The 21,022-nt window shown below is 36.0% G+C and overlaps 1 protein-coding gene across 1 annotated transcript; it reads right to left on the reverse strand.

The window, feature by feature from the left end:
- Window positions 1–460: 460 nt before the first annotated feature.
- LOC104107638 (protein EMBRYO DEFECTIVE 514-like) lies at window positions 461–2,511 on the reverse strand. The gene is made up of 2 exons (XM_009616491.4): window positions 1,997–2,511; window positions 461–1,005 (listed from the first exon to the last, which is right to left on the reverse strand). The coding sequence occupies exons 1-2, from the start codon at window positions 2,333–2,335 to the stop codon at window positions 697–699; spliced, it is 648 nt and encodes a 215-aa protein (XP_009614786.1). The 5' UTR covers window positions 2,336–2,511; the 3' UTR covers window positions 461–696.
- Between the last annotated feature and the right edge of the window lie 18,511 nt (window positions 2,512–21,022).

Genomic DNA, 21,022 nt, shown 5'->3' on the forward strand with positions numbered 1-21,022 from the left:
ACTACTGGTACTTACTGTAGCATTTATTAGTTATAATTAATAACAATCAGTATTTAATACTGGAGGTTACTGACTTTTGCCAGTAAATTTTTCCCTGCATATTTGAAACAGAGATTATTACCTTGTTACCGCGAAGAAAGCGTTATTAATTTTGATGGTTCTTAAGGCCACGCCCAACAAAAAAGTGTCACGTTGGGATGAGGTTCCTTTTCTTTCTTCAATAAATCCGTGTTTTTAATTAAATTCACTTATATTGCAGTGTAAAAAAATTTACACTATGAATACATTTAGTTTTTTTTTTTTTTTACTAAACATACATATGATAGTGATTACATGCAGTTAATAGAATATCACTGAATAAAAGCTAAACACCTTATTCCTTCTCTAACTCCAAACTTGCTCTACCTTAAATTTTTGTACTTCCTTTAGGAAGAATGGGGCGGGTTCATGGGTCAAAATATCAGACAACAATCAGAAGGCTTCTCATATTTAACAATTTAACCAGCTTTTGGTAAGATAATAGGTGATGCCGCCGATAAAATGTTATTTCATATAGTTCTTACAGCCATGAGACTTTAGCCAGCAAAAAACATTACGACAAAACTGCGGGAACATAGATGTAACAGACCAATTTGGATTTTAAACAGCACGTAACAAGACTGATCAGAAGAATCTGGCAGTCTATTGTCAGCTTGTTTAGTATCTTGACCTCCCTCCTCTTCCACGACCACGCCCATATCCACCTCCTCTTCCTCCACCACCACCACCTTTTCCACCGTTAGCATAATGTTTTACTTGCATGTTCGCTGGAAGGGGTTGTATCTGATCTACACACTTCCTAAAGCTAAAATCATCCACAGAATCATCCTCCCTAACAACAAAGAAGCAGCGACTTTTGAACTGTGGATGAAATCGGATTTGGAAAGCGCGAACTCCTGTACCAATCTTCTTCTCTGGTTCTGAATGGCCCTTCTTGAGTAAGTCAAGTAGCACTACCTGCTCATACTGCAACACCAAACCAACAAAACATAAGTGATCATGATCATCATATCAAGCACTCAATGTAAGTAGTAATAAATGTAACATTCCAATTATCTCCAATGCCAAGATTTAGTTCCAAAATGAGAATCCATGAAAGCTGAATCATAGTTCCAACAGAATATCCTTATGAAATCGGCTTTCTTGTGCAGGAATAACTATTAACTCCTCACTAACGTTATGACTAATACAAATGATATACATTTCTGAGCAAGTATTTGGCCATTTTTTGCTCTCAATAATTAGATCGAGTTGAAAGCACCAATCCGACAAAGATATTAATTTGACCCCAACAAAAGGCCAAGTATAGTTCAGCAGGCAAGAAAGCAAGTGAATTCCAAATGGAGCCTAAAGGCAATCTCTGAGCAACAAGAATTCAGGATGGAGTGGTAATTCAAAGCAAAATCAAACCAAATAGATAATCATTCCGATTGCAACCAATAAAGTCCGAATTGACTAACACCTCTAATTTAGGCCATAGAAAGATTACTACTATAACCAGAGGCAGCCACAAGATTATCCAAGTAACAAAAAAAAAGATGTTTGTTGTCAAAACACACACAAATCCAAAATGGATGTACAGTCAAATATGTCGAGGTGTTAAATCCTTTATATTTAAAGGCAATTTTTAGAAAACAAAATATAATAACTAAGCAATCCGTATTAGTCATTTTGACGTCGATGTGAGTATGATATAATGCAGTTTGATGTTCTAATGAAATGGAAAATCAGGATGTTCCCAAGTAAAAGATCCTAAATAGCCAACCCAAAAAGTCCCAAATTTTCACAGTCCATTGCCCATACATAACCAACTAAACCAGAGAACCGCAGGACAGGGTAAAAACCAAATCTTGCTACACAATATTAAAAACACTAATCACCTGCTCATTTTGTGAAATAAGCTGAATGGGTGACATCTTTGCAAACAAGGTATTAACAAACAGTGTGATATTTTTACCTTGTTGAGATTGAGATTGAGAGTCCAGGAATGGAGGAGTTTGTAAAAGTAATCAAACATCTCCACAGACGACCCAAAGCTCTTCGGACCCACGGTAACAGGATCCGACCCATCTTTCTTTTTTTCTTCCACGAAGTTATCGACTTTCGGCTTCTTCGTGGCGTCTCCATTCTCTCCATTCACCTCTAGCTCGTCTCCCTCCTCCCTTAGACGCTTCGAGCCGCCGTTCTCAGCCGCATCATCGGCGGCTTGAGCTTCCACGTCCATTTTCTGTGCGGAGGTTTCTTCTTTCTCGGTCTGTGCTACGGTTTCGGGGGCTTGAGGTTCAGTTTCCGCCATGGCTGAGCTGCTCGACTTAAAATTTTCGGGAAAAGAAACCCTAACTCTTGCTTTACATTAAAATAGCGGGTTCTTTTTACCCGACTTAACTGATCAAACCCTAATGAATGTTGTAGCTTCGCTAACCAAGAGTGGATCCTAGCTATTTTTTCTTTGTTTTTTTTACCTTCTTCCCCTTTTTTCTGCACGAAAATATTTTAAGAATGAATATTAGTGTTAGAACTCACGCAGATAATATGACAAAATTAATTTTATAAAATTATGATTTAATATATCATATTATTTTAATAAATCTTAGTTGTTATCTTATTATTTAATATAGTATACAGAAATATAATAAAATCTATACAGAATCAAAGGATACACATCATACAATAATCAAATAAATTGCTTGTTTCTTATTTATTCTTTATTAAATTAGCAAGTAGTAAGTATTATACACTTAGCAATGTGACTTTTTGTTAACTCGTCGATTGGCTTAATATTTTGATAATACTTCTCTTTTAATATAACCTATATATATTCTTACTATAATTTTTTTTAAACTTATGTTATATCGTTCATAATTCTAATTATAAGTCTTATATTTTTATATTTTGTCACAAATTTATATTTTATTTCCTTTTTGTTCCTTACTTATCTAATTGTATTATCCATTACTTAATATTATTAAACTGTCATATGAATTTTTAATAAATTACCAGTTTAATATAATACAATGAATATAATTTTGTATTATTCTTGAAATTTAACTTGATTTTATGTTGTATGACTTTCTCATAATTATTTTGTTACTTAAGTTTATCAATAATATTTTCGAGTATTATTTATTTACTTAATTTTATCAAATAAATTTAAAGTGTGGATGAAATCACATTATATATATTCCCTCTTTATACATTAGTTTTTGTTCTACAATATTTTATTTTTTTTATTTAGTGTTTATCTATAATACGAATATAATTATTATAATTTTTCTAAATGGATGGTGTTAAATTAGCTCAAAGATTAAACAGAGAAGTTATTTTAATATATGTCAAAAATATACTAATAATTATAATTATTATTATTTTTGCCTTATTTTAAAAAAGAAATTAAATTGAATTCTACTTCCCGTTTGTACTTAATATGAAAGTTTAATTTTTTTTTATTAAGACTACTTCATAAGAAGTTAAATATATATTTATATATTTTATTTATTTATTAAAATTATTTTTTATGTTTTTGTCTTTAATTTTATCCTATTCATATAGCATATAGCATGACCATATGAATTATTATTCAAAATATTTCTCATCTCAAAAAATAAATTAGTCTTATTATTATATATATCTCTACATTGATGTTATATATTTATACTCCATATTTTTTCTATTTTTATAATAGTATTCTTTAGAATATATAGATATTTAATTATTTTAAATTCAAATTCCAAAAAAAGTAACTAATTATTAACTAACCTAACTAATTTTGTCCTAAAATTTGACACTCATTGAATTTTTATTGTGATACTTGATATCATCACATTGATTTGCTTTATATATATATAATTCTAATTTTAAGTCTTATATTTTTATATTTTTTCTAAAATCTATATTTTATTCCTTTTTCCTGCTTATCCAATTGTATTATCAATTACTTAGTATTATTAAACTGCCATATGAATTGTATTATCCATTACTTAATGGTTTGAACTCAAAATTAATATTCTTCAAAATTAATAGCTTTAGTGTTAGATTTTAAATTTGAATGACTTTATCCATATTTATTAATTTATAAATTCAAATATAGTAACTAATTAATTCAAAATTTCAAATTTAAAAGGTTGTTTAGTTAGAAAGGTAGTTTAGTTTGTCTTAACAATGCCACTTGGCTTTTTGTTATTATGTCATTTGTCTTAATATGGTGCTGTTGTCTCTCCTTTTATTATATATAGATTTAGATTATTCTCAATAATATTTTCTGAATAAATAAAAATTTATTTTTAAAAATAAAAACAATTTTTTTAGAAAAACAAAGAAATTTTGAATTGGTAGTTTTTTATTTTTTCTAATTTTAGTTTTTTTTATTTTAAAATAGTTTAAAAACTCCAACTTGAAATTACTCTCCAACTTGAATGGATAATTTTTTTTTAATTTTCATTTTGTATTATAAAATATTTTATTTTATTATTTTATAGATATTTAAATTCAAAAATAATAATTAATAACTAATTATTAACTACTTATGCCATGTGGCTTTTTTCTAGAATGTCACTTGGCTTAAGGAGAGGACTTTTCCCTCTCCTTTTAATAATACATAGATAATTATAGTACAATACAATTTACCAACACTTTCGACCTTTTTCAAGAGCTTTCAAATTTATTTTGCTATTTTTGTTTTTACGTTAATAGACCAATGATAATTTTATTTTAACTTACATAGTCATTAGGGTAAGGTTGCGTACAATAGATCCTTATGGTCCGACCCTGATCCGTACCCGCGCATAGTGTGAGCGCACCGAGCTGCCCTTTTGTACGTAGCCATTAGGAGCCAGTTATGTAAAGTTACAGTTTGATGAACTGCAAAAAGAATCTTCAGTTTAAACCCAAAATCAAGGATGAGAGGGGCCTTGGCCCAACACTTTCTCATTGGGCTGAAAGGCAGACAAATCAATACTATTGAGAGAAAAGTTCATTTATAGCCATTTGGGCCAAACTTATAACACACGATAGCCTAAAATTACAATATACATTTTATAGCAAAAAGTAATTTTAGTGGCTAGCCACTGAATTATACATCTAACCCACAAGCACTTGCATAGTTGTATCCCCAGCTTTAGCCTCCTTAAGAGTGTCTTGAAACCACCGGTTAACGCACTCCCTCACTACGTCGGCAAGCGGATGTTGCCGCTGTTCAGCCAAAGACTTGGAATTAGAGTCTGAACTCTCTTCCTCCATCTTTGATTTTATCTTGACCCGCTGTTCCGACGATTCTCCGGCAACTCCTTTTGACTTTTGACTTCTTCGGTAACTCCTTTTGACTTTTGACTTCTCCGGCAAAGGATGTTACTATGGACATTTTCTCAAGGTTACCCACAAAGTCATTGGGTAAGTTAAGGTGCGTTTGCAAGAATGGAAAACCCTAATCTCTGACCCACTTTTCAAATCCCTTCATAGAGCACGTTCTTCTCAAAAGCCCAATTTTCTTTTTCTCCACAGTCGTGCCGGAACTGTAAAAGAAATTTCCTGCACTACTAGACTATGTATGCCATTAGTTGATTTTGATGGAAATCATAATTTCAGGCCCACCATTAGTATATATTTATATAGATATTTATATATTTCTTTTGGTGAAAATAGATTTGAATATTAGTATATTAAAAAATATATACAAAATAGACTGTTACTATACAAAAATTATACAAAACAGACTGTCATTATACAATTTATATACAATAGACTATCACTATACAAAATATATTGTCATTATACAAAAAATATACTAAATAAACTATCACTATACAAAATATATACTAAATAGACTGTCACTATACAAAAAATATACAAAATAGACTGTCACTAAACAAAAAATATATAAAATAGAGTGTCAACATACAAAAAATATACAAAATAGATATTTCGGACTATTAGATATAATATGTTTGGGCCGGAGGGACATTTCGTGTCAATAGGAAAAAAATATTAGTTATTAAAAATTTAAGGGGTTATAGAGAGTCATTTTCTCTACTATTGAGGCGCAATCCTTGATTCTAAATCGTGGTTTAGACATCTGGACTTAAAAATAGGCAAAAGGCATAGACGATGAAGAGTGAACCTTAGTTCAGGTCATTTTTGTGATCAACTAAATTGCACAGAACTTGAAATTTTTTGTCGTCAAAGAATCGCCGAATAAATGCATTACTTAATCACGCATGAGGAAACATGTTTGCAGAAAATACAATAAGTCAATGTACTAAGTTATGAACTTTTTTTCACCATTAATCTATTTATTTATACTATATTAAAAGCACGAAATCCTTTAGCGAAATATCGTTTGTCTTTTTTACCCCTTAAAAAGAGATTTCACAGTAGACAAAATAGTAAATTAGGTTATTTTCCTAATTTGTAGGAATAGTCATTTAATTTTTCCTAATATTTACGAATAATCATTTAATTTTTTCCTAATATTTAATACTTTGATATGAAAAATTATATTATTTAATTCGAGTAATTTCAATTTCCTTCCGGTTGTAGGAGTCTTTCACTATCAACTCCATTTATATTTAGGAGTATTAAGTTCTAGGCATTTTCACAAACAAAACTATACTCCAAAACATGAAAAAGAGGTTGGCCGGTTCTAAAGGAAAATGGAAGGAAATCTTACTCAAAATCCTGTGGGCATACCGTACGACTTCGAAATCGAGCATCAGGGCCACCCCATTTTTTTTTGTCTATGGAGCCGAAGCCTTAATACCTGTCGAGGTGGGGGAATCGAGCCTCGAGTTCCAATATGCTACCGAAGAGTCAAATGGTGAGGCCATGATCACGAGCCAAGAATTATTGGATGGAAGGCAGGAGGCCGCCATGGTCCGGTTGGCCGCCTAGAAGCAACGAGTAGAAAAACAATCAAAGGGCCAATCTCCGACATTTTTAAGTTAGGGACTTGGTATTGAGAAGAGTAACATTACACACCAGGAACACAAGTGAAGGAAAACTGTGCCCGAATTGGGAAGGACCGTATCGAGTTGTCGGAATAACCGGCAAAGGCTCAAATAAAACCGAAACGGGAAACAGTGTACAACTACCAAACAAATGGAACGTGACACACTTAAAGTGGTACTACTGCTATGGTACAAACTCAATTCCTTTTTTAATTATGTTATGAATCGGACTAACATATGCAGGCAATCGGCCAAGGATGAATGCGGCTATTAGGTCTGAAAGCACGTGTTGCACTCTTTTTTTCTTGAATCGGTTTTGTCCCGATGTGGATTTTTCCGCAAGGTTTTTAACGAGGCAACAGTAAAACGTGCTACCTTAGATTTGAAGACCGGTCTTAAACTGGAATCAAAGATCCTTTGCATCAGATCAACAGTATACGAGCCCTCACGAGTTTGGCCTCGAATACTGGGGGCCATTACTCCCGGATTAAGATCTTGATCAAGGGAAAAGAAAATTTTATATGCTAAAAGGTAAGGCTTGGTGGTTAGAATTTATTGTAAAGGTCAAACGGTCATATGAACCATGCCCACATAATTCACTTTAGCCACGTTACAAGTTTTATGCGCCTTCGATAATGTACCTTGCATATTAAGCAATGAAAGAAATTCCTACTTCCCTTACACTTTGTTACTAGGCATTTTGCTTCTCCGATCCTGGATACTAAATCCCATGGGCTACCCCTACTCAGGGACTGTCGCCCGATGAAAGTTCGGACGACCTGGGATATAAAATCTCGGTGGCACCGAACCCATTAGGTGGTGCCCGAATATGAAAGGCTACGACCACCCTAAAAATGGCTCAGAGACGTTCGAATTCCGTAACCAGAAAGTAAGGCCCATACAAAAAATTAAAACCTACTAAAAGGTTACCCTCGACAAAAACATCGTCTAAAAATACTTAAGCATCTTAAAGACCTTCGATTTTACCGAGGATTCAAAGCCACAAGTGACCCAAAGTAGCATCGCAGTCGGGCTCCGACCGGACCTCTGAATAGCGGATGCTCTAGAGCTACATCTGATTTTATGCTAAGGCATTAAAAATAATACGCAAATAAAAAATTGTAAGTAGATGCTGGGAAAGTAAGACACAATATTGCCAAAAGGGGAAATATTTTATGTTGGCACGATAGAACATCCTCAAAATAAGCAAAAAAGAAAATACACAAGGGAAAACTAAAAAAAACTAAGGCTTTAATGCCTTGTCTTCACCGGGGCCCGACTCATCACTAGAACCATCGGAACCATTAGAGCCCCCGGAATCCTCAGAGCTTTCGGGACCCTTTGGCTCATAGAGTTCCTTTGCCTCAGCTTCCCGTCTCTTGGCTTCTTCAATCTCGATCAACAGGTCAAAACCTCGGGCATGGATCTCCTTGAGGGTCTCCCTCCGGGATAGACACTTTGCATATTCAGCCTTTGTTTTCAAGAGGGCCTCGGCTACCTCCACATCGACCTTATAATGTGCTAGCATTTCCTCAACGTCAGAGGAATTAGTAGAAGTTTCTTCTAAATTAGGCCTCAACACATTATATTCTTGGCCGAGGGCATCTCGTTCCGTGACGGCCGAGTTCAGTTGTTCCCGGAGTTTATCATTTAGACGAGACCACATGTCGGCCTTGTCCTTTGCGACCCGAAGATGGTCCATGGCCAATGCCAGCTCCATTTTTGCAGCCTTTTTTTTAAGCCAACATGTCAATCCTGCCCCTCCACGCCTCGGTCTCGGCCTTAACCTCGTCCATCTCATCCCAAAGTTGGTCGATCAAATCTACCTTCTCTTGGGCCTTTGAAGTTGTGTTGTAAATCACCACAACTAGCTTCTCATTTGTTGCCTCAAAGATCCTTACCTTCTCGATGAAGTCATCGTGCTCTCACTTCAAGGACGAAACCTCCCTTTGAGCCTTTTTCAGCTCGGCTTGTAGAAGCGGGAGGTCCTTGGGGGCCTCGTCTTGTTGCTCGCTGAGAGCCTTGTACATGTCCTTCTTCCGGACTTGCTCTTTGAGCTAAAACTCGAGCTGGCTGATATCCAAGCGGGACTTAAGGAAGCTTTCATGATGAAGCACCGAAGCTTGAAAAAATAATGAAGTTATTAGAACAAATCTAAAACTAAACAAGATTCACAAAGGGGTACGCAGGGAAAACGCCTTAACTGGTTCAATGCTTGTTGCGCCTCATTGAAGTGACTCGACGTGCTCACTTCGTTCATCTTTGTTTGGTCCTCCTCGGTCACCAAGCATCGAAGGTAGCTAGCTATGCCCACCGGAGCGGACAGGACTCGGGCGTTTGTCGGGACCGTAAGAATGACTGTCCTCTTGCGCTCGGGGTCCACGCTCGGAGTGGGGAATTGCGTCACTAGTTTTGGGCTTGAACTCGGCTCGCTCTCCCCCGATGGAACATCTTTCTTTGGGACCTCCAGGTGTCCAAGCCTGGAAATGTCCTCTCGTGCGGCCATACCCATGCCATCGAAGAACGTGTTGAGGGCATCGTCTGGGCCCTGCACTATCTCACTTGACTTATCTTTGCCCGCTTGGGCCTCTTCGAGAATGGACTCGGTGTAGGAGGGTGTTTCCACAATGTCAATGACACCAGCTACCTCCTTCGGGGCAGGAGCGTCTTCCAGAAAGGTTGTAGCCTCCGTCTCTCCTTCTGGTTCCCGAGCTAGAGGGGGGTCTACATTGTGGTCGCCTTTCCCGAGTGATGCTTGCTCCCCCTTGTTAAGGGTCGACCCATGAGAAATAAAAAGGTCATCGTCCTCGGGCTCGTCCATGATCCGGTTGAGGTAATCGGAATCCGGCACCCTGGATTTGGCACTCTTTTTGATTTTTCGGATCCGGATGGTCACTTTCTTCTTCCTAGCCTCGACATCCGGGAACTCGAGGACTTTCTTTTCTCCTTCTTCTTCTCCTCCTTTACGGCAACCTCGGATTGTCCCGAAGCGGAGGGTTTGACATTCAAGGACGGATCCTCGTCCTTACCTAATGGCCTGAGTACGGTGGTCTTGGGCAAACTTGTAAGAAAAAATGGAGACTTAGTAATGCGTAAGCCAAAAGTACGAGAGTAACTATTTGAAAAAGGGTCTCACCATGGGAATGAGACTCTCATTTGACCTTCGAGAGCTTGCGCCATGCGCGCTCGAAATATGGAATCTGTTTGCAGATCCCCTCAATCCACTATTTGAAGCGGGAAACTGCATTGGGAACTTGGGGAACAACTGCACGGTAACAAATATAGGCAATGAGAGAAAGAACGAAAGGAAAGGACAAATACTCGAGAAGGAAAATATTTACGAGATGCGTTCCACTTTTCCGGGAATGGTAGAAATTTGGAGGGGATGATGTCTTTGGTATACACCCGAACAAACCTCTCCTACCAACCTCGGTCTCGGTTAGGGGTGGGCATAAAATTCGAAAAATCGAATTTCGAACCGACCGAATTAATTCGGTATTAAGATTTTGGTTTTTTCGGTATTTCGATATAATTCGGTATTAAATTTTCGGTTATTCGATATAACAGTACGGTCCTCGATATTAAGATTTTGATATTTCGGTATGTCAAAATACCGAATTATTTAAATATTTTATGTGCTTCCTAATTCCTATCCTAGTCCTACACTGCCTAGCCCAGCCCAAAATTTTAAGATTGTATTTCTAGCCCAATAAGACTAATCCCAATTCCTTACTCTCTTAGTCTCTTTCCCTTATTTCTAAGGATAGGAATTAGAAATTTAGAATTAGGTTTCTCTCAAGTCTCAAACAAAGAAGTGAAGAACAAACCGTCTGCGACTGCGAGTGTTGCGAGTGAAGAACAGATCGTCACAGCGACTTCACGACCTCGGCGCCGATGACTCTCAAGTGTGACTGCTTGTTTCCTCATTTTTGACATTTATTCTTCAATCTTCAACATGTTCACAACTTCTTCATCCTTTAATATTCAGTTTGTATTTTGTAACCAATAGCTTCTTTTTTGGGTACAAAAGGCTGTATAAATGATAAAGTATCTACCCAATAATCTAGTTTAAAAAATAAAATGGAAAATGCTGATGCAATCTGCAAAAATAATAAGGAAAAAAAGTCTTTCTTATCAATCTGTTGTTAACCAACTATGATGAGTCTTAACCAAACATATTCTGTTATAATAATCTCATCAGAAATAGTTAATTGAGAAATTGGACTAATATAGTCTTCACTCTTCATTATTTGTACTATAAGGTTGTACTTAGAGAACAATTCAAGTTTCTGACAATTAAAGTCTTAAATAGCCAAAAATCTAGCAAAAAGTCTTAGGACTGTAATTTTTTTAATTTTGATCAATTCACTATTATCTAGTCCTTATGGGTATATGGTATGGGTATTGGAATTAAGTTTAAGCACTCGTATCTGCTTTGTGGATTTATAATTGGTTTTGGATGATTTATTTTTAATTTGATCCCCACAAATCTGTCACAACCCAATTTTTCCTATAGATCGTGATGGCGCCCAACACTACAGATAGGCAAGCCAACTAGTAATTTAAACCCATGTTCAATTCTTTAAAATTAACCGATTAATTAAACTCTTCTTACTTGCAGGAATTTAGTAAATTAAAACAACCAAGACCAAAATTTAAATCCAAACATTCTACTAGTGTGTGTGCCAAGACCTGGTGTCACAAGTGTATGAGCATCTAGTAGATTATACAAATTTTATAAATACTGTCTGGAATGGAATAGACAGAATAAAAATTCAGGAAGAGGCACTAGTTGCTGCAGAACGGCTCAGAAAGCAGCTCACCACTAAGCCTCCGGATAATGCGGGTGCGTGCCGATAGGTCCAACTATAGCACCTGTCTCAGGTCCTGCACAAAAAGTGCAGCAAGTGTAGTATGAGTACATAAACAACGTGTACCCAGTAAGTATCAAGCCTAATCTCGAAGAGGTAGAGACGAGATGGTCGACTTTAACACTCACTAAGGGTCAACAATAATAAATAGAATAAAATAGAATAAAATACATCAGCATGATTCATAGAGTTAACAATAATTTTATTCAATTAGCAGAAATAATAAAAATTCTTCAAATGCAACAATTTTCAATCTATTAATTAAATCCACAAGATGCAATTGAAATATCAAGGTATCGTGTAATTTTTATCATTATTAGGCACGATTTCCGCCAAGGTCGTATAACCCGATTCAGAGTGTCGTGTACACTGTCGAGGGACGTTCGGCGCGATCCATAGAAGCATCTATCCTGTCGAGGCGTTCGGTCCGCTCCACAAGAAAGGAGGACATTTTCTTATGTACCTCCGGAAGGGAGTATATTTATTATAAGATCAATTCGAGAGGATGAACAATCTCTTCTAATAATTAATTAATTTAAACAGAAAATTAAGCATATGATATTTTCATCTTTTAATATTTTTCCCTAACAATTCACAACATATATATCAAATAATTTTAATTAAACAAAGAATACAATTTATACAAGTAATTCATGATTTGAGTCCTAAACTACCCGGACTTTTAGCATAAATTGTAGCTATGTACGGACTCTCGTCACCTCGTGCGTACGTAGCCCCCACAATTAGCAACAATTATTAATTTAACCACCTATGAGATAATTTTCCCCTCACAAGATTAGACAAGAGACTTACCTCAACTTGCTCCAATTTAATCTACTAGAAGGCATTTTTCATGATTATCCAACTCTGTCTGGCTCGAATCTAGCCAAAATAATTCGATACTGTGAGCACCTAATTTTTGCCCTAATATAAAATTACTCCTAAAAAATCCAAAAAAATAGCTTTAAATTATTTTTCTATATTTTTACTTAGTTTGCTTTGTACGTATTCATGTTTGATGCATTTTTAAGTTGCATTTTAAATCCTAAAGAAAATACAAAAATATTTTGAATTTTTATATTTTTTTAAAATTTTAATTGCATAATTAATTGCATTTGTAAAACACTAAAATATCAAAAAATACATTAATAACTCTACATGCATTTTTAGGCTAGTTAATTAATTAGGTCATTAGTTAATTAATGAGTAAAATATATATAATAGTTTAGCCACACAAATTGGTTTAGTCAAGCCCACCCCTTTAGAAGCCCAATTTCCATGACCCACCTGGCCCAACCAGATCCCCCCTCTCTTTAAAACACCCATTTTCCCAAACCCTAAAAGGGAGAAGAGACCAATATTAGACCTCTCCCCTAGAGAAAAACCAAAAACGGTGCCTCCCCCATCATATCTTCTCTCCATCTTCTTTCTCTCAAAATTAAAAAGACATACTCACACACAGCCACATAGACACAGATAGAAACAGAGGAAGAGAGAACTCATCTTGACATTAAAACCGGAAAAGAGGTCCAAGAATCTTTTCGAGAAAATTAAGAAGAATTCCCAACAATGTCATTGACCTAAAGTCAGTAAACTCCAGGAATCAAAAAACTAAGCTGACAAAATGTGGGGAACGAATCGGAATATGAATTCGGGTTCGGTTTCTGCCTTTCCTCAAATCGTCCTCAGTTCAATGGGAATCGATTGAGTTGAGATCTCAATTTGGTCGATATTTCATTTCTACTGCTAGAAGTGGTTTTGGTCTCATTTGCTGTTCGTTGCTGTTTCAAGTAGTTGTAGCTGTTTCTTATTTCTGTCTATTTCTTCTCCAAAGCCAGAGATTTATTTTCCTTTTGTCCGCTTTGCTGCAACCAGGTATTGAATCATGACTGCAAGCCTTTAGATCTGTCTAAGTATTGAGTTCATTTATTTTGTAATAAAATATGGATTGGTGCATTAACATGTGTTTGATTTTCTCCATGATAACATGTCATAATTAACACAGGAAGTTCTAGCACAAATGTGAAGCATTTATTATAGAGATTAAGGACAAAGCAAATAAGCATGACTTAAGGAACATTCAGGCACCAATACACTGGCTAAACGAGCTTAAGAGGGTCATATTATCCAAGTTAGACTTAGGAAATCTCAGAACTAGCAGCATTAGGAGGAAGTTAAATGCTAAAGAGATTTAGAACAAAGTAGAATTAACAGAATCGTGCACAAAAGTAATCCAAAAACATATTAGGCCGTGGATTTCATAGGTGAGAACACATGTAAATCAAAGACACATAGGGGGATAAAATTGCAAAAGTCAAGTGGCTTACCAGTTAACGGACAACAATAAAGAACAAAAGATCCACAAGAATTGAGAAACCTCGATGTGTCAAAGTTCCCAAGAGCTTCGAAAGAAGCTTGGCTATAAATATGGATGCAATCAAAAATGGATCAGATCAGACTGATATATATTGGCTTATATCTACCATAACACAAATTTTGTGGAATAACCATGAAATAAAGGATTAATCTTCAGTCACTTGTGTAGATATTTCTACTTTTGATTTAACATGAGGTCTGAAATTGTGACAGATCCACGTGTTATGTACTCTGAGCCAGCCAAGTTTGTAGCCAAGTTGAGAGATATGAAGACGGATGATAATTTACTCTTGCTCAAATGTGAAATGGGTGCAGGACATTTTTCAAAATCTGGAAGGTATGATTTTTTAACTAGCTTTATGACCGCAATCTTTTCTATTAGTTATTTTTGCCCTAGATATATGACTGGATTTTCCTACCAGTGGGACTTACATTCTTTGTTCGGGCCTTTTGTTTAGTTAGTATAGAGTCTCCGATGTGTGTATGATACCGGAATGACAGAAAACCCAGGAGATCGTTTCGGGTCTTAAGCAAACATCTCTTTTTTGAGAAAATTTTACTCCATCCTAAAAATGTAAATATGAAAGCTCTAACCAACGTGTGAGACGTGATAGGAGCAAAGATTTAATAATGGAAAAGAGATAGAAAATACACTGATATTATTTATCATAGAGAGATACAAGCATCTCGTATCTCACAGAACAATCAGTCTGCATATAAAGGATAATTACCACACAACACATTACTAGATCTATTATTTATATAATAGGTTGACCATAACTACTCCATAACCAAGTTTGGCTTGAATCATGATCAATAGGTTCTGTTCCTAGAGTAATGAATTAATTGCGTGCTTAGTTTACAATAGTACAATTGCTCTAGTTATTCAATTTTCTGCTTGTTAACAGTATATATAATGGAGAATGGAATTGGAAGTGGCCTACTACTGAAATTTTGCTCATTTCTTCTTTGCTGTAAATGTTGAAGCTAAAAATGAATGAATAAGTTAGATACGTTAAAACAAAAGGCACGAGGGGTATAAGTCCATTAGTTGATAGTTAGTTTGTTGTACTGTTGTTTGATTTGAAAGAATAACATACCAGTTAATAAAGTTGGTTGTGATGTAAGAATCAAGAGTCAATCTTTGTAATGAAGCAATATTAATAACGTTAAAATTTGTTTATCATGTTTTCCTGTTTGAAATGATTCTTTGTTAAATTCATTTTCTCCAAGGCATGTGAATTAATTTGGAAGGTTGTTTTGCGTATTCAAAAGCAATGAATCATCCTCATAAACCAGTAAATTAAAATGAGAAAACCATTTTCTGTTGGATAAAATCTTATGGAACATTGACACATAATTTTGAGATTTTCTTGGATAGATTGAACGAATAATTTATTAGAAATGAATTCAGTTGTAACGTATTTGGTTATACTGACATTTAGTAGTTAAAGTCACACATCTTCCACAAACAATCCTATATCCATAACTCATTGCCTCACAACAACCTCAAATAACTTATAAACATCGTAGTTTGCTTTAGGCGCGATCAATAATAAATCATCGTGATTGTGGGTACGGTTCCCGTGGCATGGTCACGATGCGTAATTCCCATTTCGGGTGCGCATTTCATGCGATTCGACCTTACAACTTCAAATAATAATAAAAGTTAACACGTTGTAAATCGCGGGTGCGTTTCACGTGGCGTGATTCGCAATGTGTACAAAATAAATGAGTGCGCAACATCGCGACTTGTTCAAATAAACTCCATAAATAATTAAAAGCGGTTAAAAAGCTAAAATGCACAATAGGTCTAAAACATGCAATCAGATAATTAAGCCAGGTATTAATTGTTAAGCGATCGTGCTAAAACCACGGAACTTGGGAGTGCCTCACACCTTCTCCCGGGTTAACGGAATTCCTTACCCGGTCTTCTGTGTTCGCATACCATAAATAAGAGTCAATTTCCTCGATTTGGGATTTAAACTAAATCGGTGACTTGGGACACCATAAATTATCCCAAGTGGCAACTCTGAAATAAATAAATAATCCCATTTCGATTCATGTCACTTAAATTGGAAAAACTCCCTAATCCCTTCGAAAAAAGGAGGTGTGACAGATACAATCACTAAAAATTATAGGAATCAATTTCATAAGAAAATACTACATTTTTCAATAAAAATCCGAAATTAATTCAAAAATCGTCTGTGGGGCCCACGTCTCAGAATCTGGCAAAAGTTACGAAATATGAACGCCCACTCAACCACGAATCTACCCATACCAAAATTACTAAATTCCGATAACAATTCGGCCCTCAAATTCTCAAATCTATCCAAGAGGGTTTTCAAATTTTTCCAACTTAATTCACTAATTAAATGATAAAAACAGTGATGGATTCGGGTAATTTAACCAATATTAAGTTAAGAACACTTACCCCGTTGTTTTCTTTGAAAATCTCCCAAAAATCGCCTCAATCCGAGCTCCAAATCGATAAAAATGGAAAATGGGTTCAGAACTTAAACTCTGTGCCCAGTAATTTCTTCTACGCGATCGCGAACTTCCTCACGCGATCGCGTAGCATAAATTTTTACTGCCCAGAAAATAACCTTACGCGATCGCGAAAAGTCCCACGTGATCGCGAAGCACTGACTATGCAAACCTACGCGATCGCGAACCTTCTCACGTGATCGCGAAGCATCAAGCGCGTGGCCCAGCTCCTCGTTCTGTTCCTCTTCGTGAACGCGGCCTTAGCCACGCGTTCGCATAGCACAGCTCGCCCCAACCTACGCGATCGCGGACTTGCCCATGCGATCGCATAGAACAATTTTCCAGCTGCTTAATTAAACCTACGCGATCGCAACCCAATTCATGCGATCATATAGAACAAATTCAACTCTACCCAAATTACCCTACGCGATCGTGTAATTCCACCACCTATCAGCAAATCTCCCAAAAAGCCAAAAATGATCCGTTAGTCGTCCGAAACTCTCCCGAGCCCCTTGGGACCTCAACCAATTATACCAACAAGTCCTAAAACATCATACGAATGTAGTCGAAACCTCAAATCACATCAAGTCCGAAACCTATCAAATCGGTACATTCGGTACCGAAACCTATCAAATCAAGTCCGATTCAGTACCGAAACCTATCAACTTAAAATGTCCAACTTCTACATTCGGTACCGAAACCTATCAAATCAAGTCCGATTGACCTCAAATTTTACACACAAGTCATAAATGACATAACAGAACTATGAAAATTTTTGGAACTGGATTCCGACCCCGATATCAAAAAGTCAACTCCCCGGTCAAACTTCCAAACTTGAATTCTTGTTTTAACCATTTCAAGCCTAATTTAACTACGGACCTCAAAATAAAATTCCGAACACGCTCCTAAGTCCAAAATCACCATACAGATCTATTGGAACCGTCAAATCCCGATTACGGGGTCGTTTTCTCAAAATGTTGACCAAAGTCAAACTTAACATTTTAAGGCGAACTTAAGGAACCAAGTGTTCCGATTTCAACCCGAACACTTCCAAATCCCGAACCAACCATCTCCGTAAGTCATAAATTAATAAAAATACATACGGGGAGTTTTATTTAGGGGAACGGGGTTCTAAAAGTCAAAATGACCGGTTGGGTCATTACAAAATCCATATATAACATTTTTTATTTTGATTTGTATGTTTCATCTTTGCTGCTAAGAAATTATTGATAAAAATTAGTATATCTTTGATTTATTATTATTAAAGGTGCAATATTTGCTGCTAAGAAAGTAATTAATAAGGTGTATATCTAAACTCAACTCTAGTCTCAATTTGTATTTGTATTTGTTTTAATTTTGTATAGATGGCGGATGAAAGTAGAGTAAGTGATACTGGTTCAACTGAAAGCTTACCTATTACTGAATATAGCAATGCCAACATAATTGAAACTCAAGATTCTATGAAAAGAAAATCCATAGAACCCAGATTCGAAGTTTGGAAATATTTTGATAAATTTGAGGAAAATGGGACCGGTAAAGCGAGGTGTAAGTATTAAAGACAAGCTTATGCTGCTAATTCATCTAGGAATGGAACAACATGATTGAGAAATCATTTGGCTAGATGCAAAGAATACCCACCTAACATTGATAATGATAATACTCAAACAAGGATAAACTTTCACTCTTGCCAAAAGGATGGAGGATCGCTTTGAAAATTTGATCAAGAAGGGGTTAAGAGGGCTTTAATTGAGATGATAGTTATTGATGAACTACCATTTAGCTTTGTAGAAAAGGAAGGTTTTATGAAGTTTATGAGAATAGCTCAACCACTATTTCGTCTTCCTTCTCGTAGAATAAAAAATAAGGGATTGTTATGAAGTTTACGGTGAATTGAAGCAAAATCTAAGAAGGCCTTTTAGAGAAGCACAACCAAAAATTTGCCTCACAATAGACACTTGGAATTCATTGTAAAGAATAAATTATATGTGTTTGACAGCCCACTTCATTGATAGGGATTGGAAGTTGCAGAAAAGAATACTAATTTTTTGCCCTATCACTAGTCATAAGGGTGAAGAGATGGCTAAAACTATTGGTAATTGTTTGCTTGAATAGAAATTAGACAGGTGTTCACTATTATCGTGGACAATGCTTCTTCAAATGTTATCACAATCAAAGAATTGTCTAAAAAGTTAGATATGTGGAAAACTAATATGATGGGTGGTAAGCATCTTCATGTGAGATGCATGGCTCATACTTAATCTAATTGTGCAAGATGATTTGAAAGAAATTGATACTTCTGTCACACGTGTTAGAAATACTGTGAGGTATGTGAGATCATCGCCTGCAAGAACCTTAAAGTTTAAACAATGTTGTCCACATGTAAAGGTGGAATGTTCCAATGCATTGTGTTTGGATGTTACTACTAGGTGGAATGCCACCTATTTGATGTTGGATATGGCGCAAAACTTTGAAAAGGTCTTTGACAAGTTTCATCTTTTTGATGATGGATTTTCTGCTTATCTCTATTCTCATCTTTGTGAAGATGGTAGTAGTGCAGGTCCTCTTGAATCTGATGATTGGGTGAATGTGAGGAACGTGATAAAATCTCTTGCAAGATTTCACGAGCTAACCAAAAAGATTTCAGGTTCACGTTATGTCACTTGTAATTCTCATTTTGAGGATGTATCTGAACTTTATTGTCATTTGAAATTGTGTTTAATTAATAAGGATGAGAATTTGAGAAAAATGGATGAGCGGATGCAAGAAAAGTTCAAGAAGTATTGGGGTGAGCATGAAAAGATGAATAAAATAATTTTTATTGCTTTCGTCTTGGATCCACGTAACAAGTTTGAATATGTTAGCCTTGTACTTGAAGAACTTTTGGGGGATTAAAAAGGGAAGAAAATAAATGGTGAGGTGTATGCTTATATGAATTCTTTGTTTGGAGAGTATCTAAAAAAAAAGTATTCAACAATATCTTGTCCTCAATCTCCATCTAGATCTACTTCATCTGATAACACATCTAATACATCTACAGTGGCGGAGCCACATTGAAGCAAGGGGTGTCAAGCGACACCTCTTCGCCGGAAAATTATGCTATTTTGCTAGATAAATTTTTTATTTTATGTATATTTACTATACATTGACTTCTATTGACTTTTTAATGTATCTAATTATTTATATTTTGACACCCCTTCATGAAAATTCTGGATCCGCCACTGTACATCTAGTGGGAGTGTTATAATTGTGTCATTAATTAGGACGAAGCTTCACTTGAAGAAAAAAAGGGAAGACAATGGAAGTGGGGATGCTAAATCGGAGTTGGATAAATACATTAGTGAGGAACAAGAGCCTTTTAGTTAAGAATTTGATATTTTAAGTTGGTGGAAAACACATGTTCCTAGATTTCCTATTCTTTCAGAGTTGGCTCATGATGTGTTGGCCATTCCAATTTCTAGTGTAGCGTTTGTAACGACCCAACCTGTCATTTTACTTTATAGAACCATGTTCCCCTAAATAAGACTCTCTATATGTGCTTTTACTGTTTTATGACGTGCGGGGATGGTTAGTTCGGGATTGGAAGGGTTCGGGTTGAAATCCGAACATTTGGATCCTTAGTTTGGCTTTAAAAGGCTAAGTTTGACTTTGGTCAATATTTTTAGTAAACGACCTCGGAATCAGGATTTCATGATTCCAGTAGGTTCGTATTATGATTTTGTACTTGGGCGTATGTTTGAATCGGGTTTTGGACGACCCAGGAGCGTTTCGACGCTTAATAGTGAAAGTTGACTATTTGAAGGTTTTAAAGTTCTTTAAATTTGGTTTGGAGTAGGTTTTGGTGTTATCAAGGTCCGTTTGGAATTTTGAGCCCGAGAATAGTTCCGTATGGTGATTTAAGACTTGCACACAAAATTTGGCATCATTCCAAGTAGTTTAAGTATGTTTCAACGCGCTCGGAGTAAGTTGAAGAACTTGAAGTTCATAAGTTGATTCGATTTGGTTTGGGGTGTGATTCTTAATTTTGATGTTGTTTTATGCATTCTGAGGGTTTAAGTGAGTTTGTTTTATGATTTCAAACTTGTTGGTATAATTGGATGGGGCCCCGGGGGCCTCAGGTGTTAATCGCACGAGGCGCGGAACTCATTTGGACTTAGAAGAGGAGCTGAAGCACCGGGTTTTCTGATGTAATCGCACCTGCGGAGGGCTAGCCGCAGGTGCGAGCTCGTAGAAGCGAGCCATGGACCGCAGAAACGGCGCACACCAGCTGCCCAATGATCACAGAAGCGGCAAAGGGACCACACCTGCGGAAGC

This window comes from Nicotiana tomentosiformis, chromosome 3 (genome assembly GCF_000390325.3).
Source record: "Nicotiana tomentosiformis chromosome 3, ASM39032v3, whole genome shotgun sequence".
Taxonomy (NCBI): Eukaryota; Viridiplantae; Streptophyta; class Magnoliopsida; order Solanales; family Solanaceae; genus Nicotiana; species Nicotiana tomentosiformis.

What these genes read in the sequence shown, in the direction of transcription:
- LOC104107638 (XM_009616491.4), bottom strand. Translation starts at nt 2,335, where the DNA reads ATGGCGGAAACTGAACCTCAAGCCCCCGAAACCGTAGCACAGACCGAG. An exon ending in TCAATCTCAATCTCAACAAG is followed by an intron (nt 1,006 to 1,996) that starts GTAAAAATATCA and finishes TTGGTGTTGCAG; the next exon opens with TATGAGCAGGTAGTGCTACT.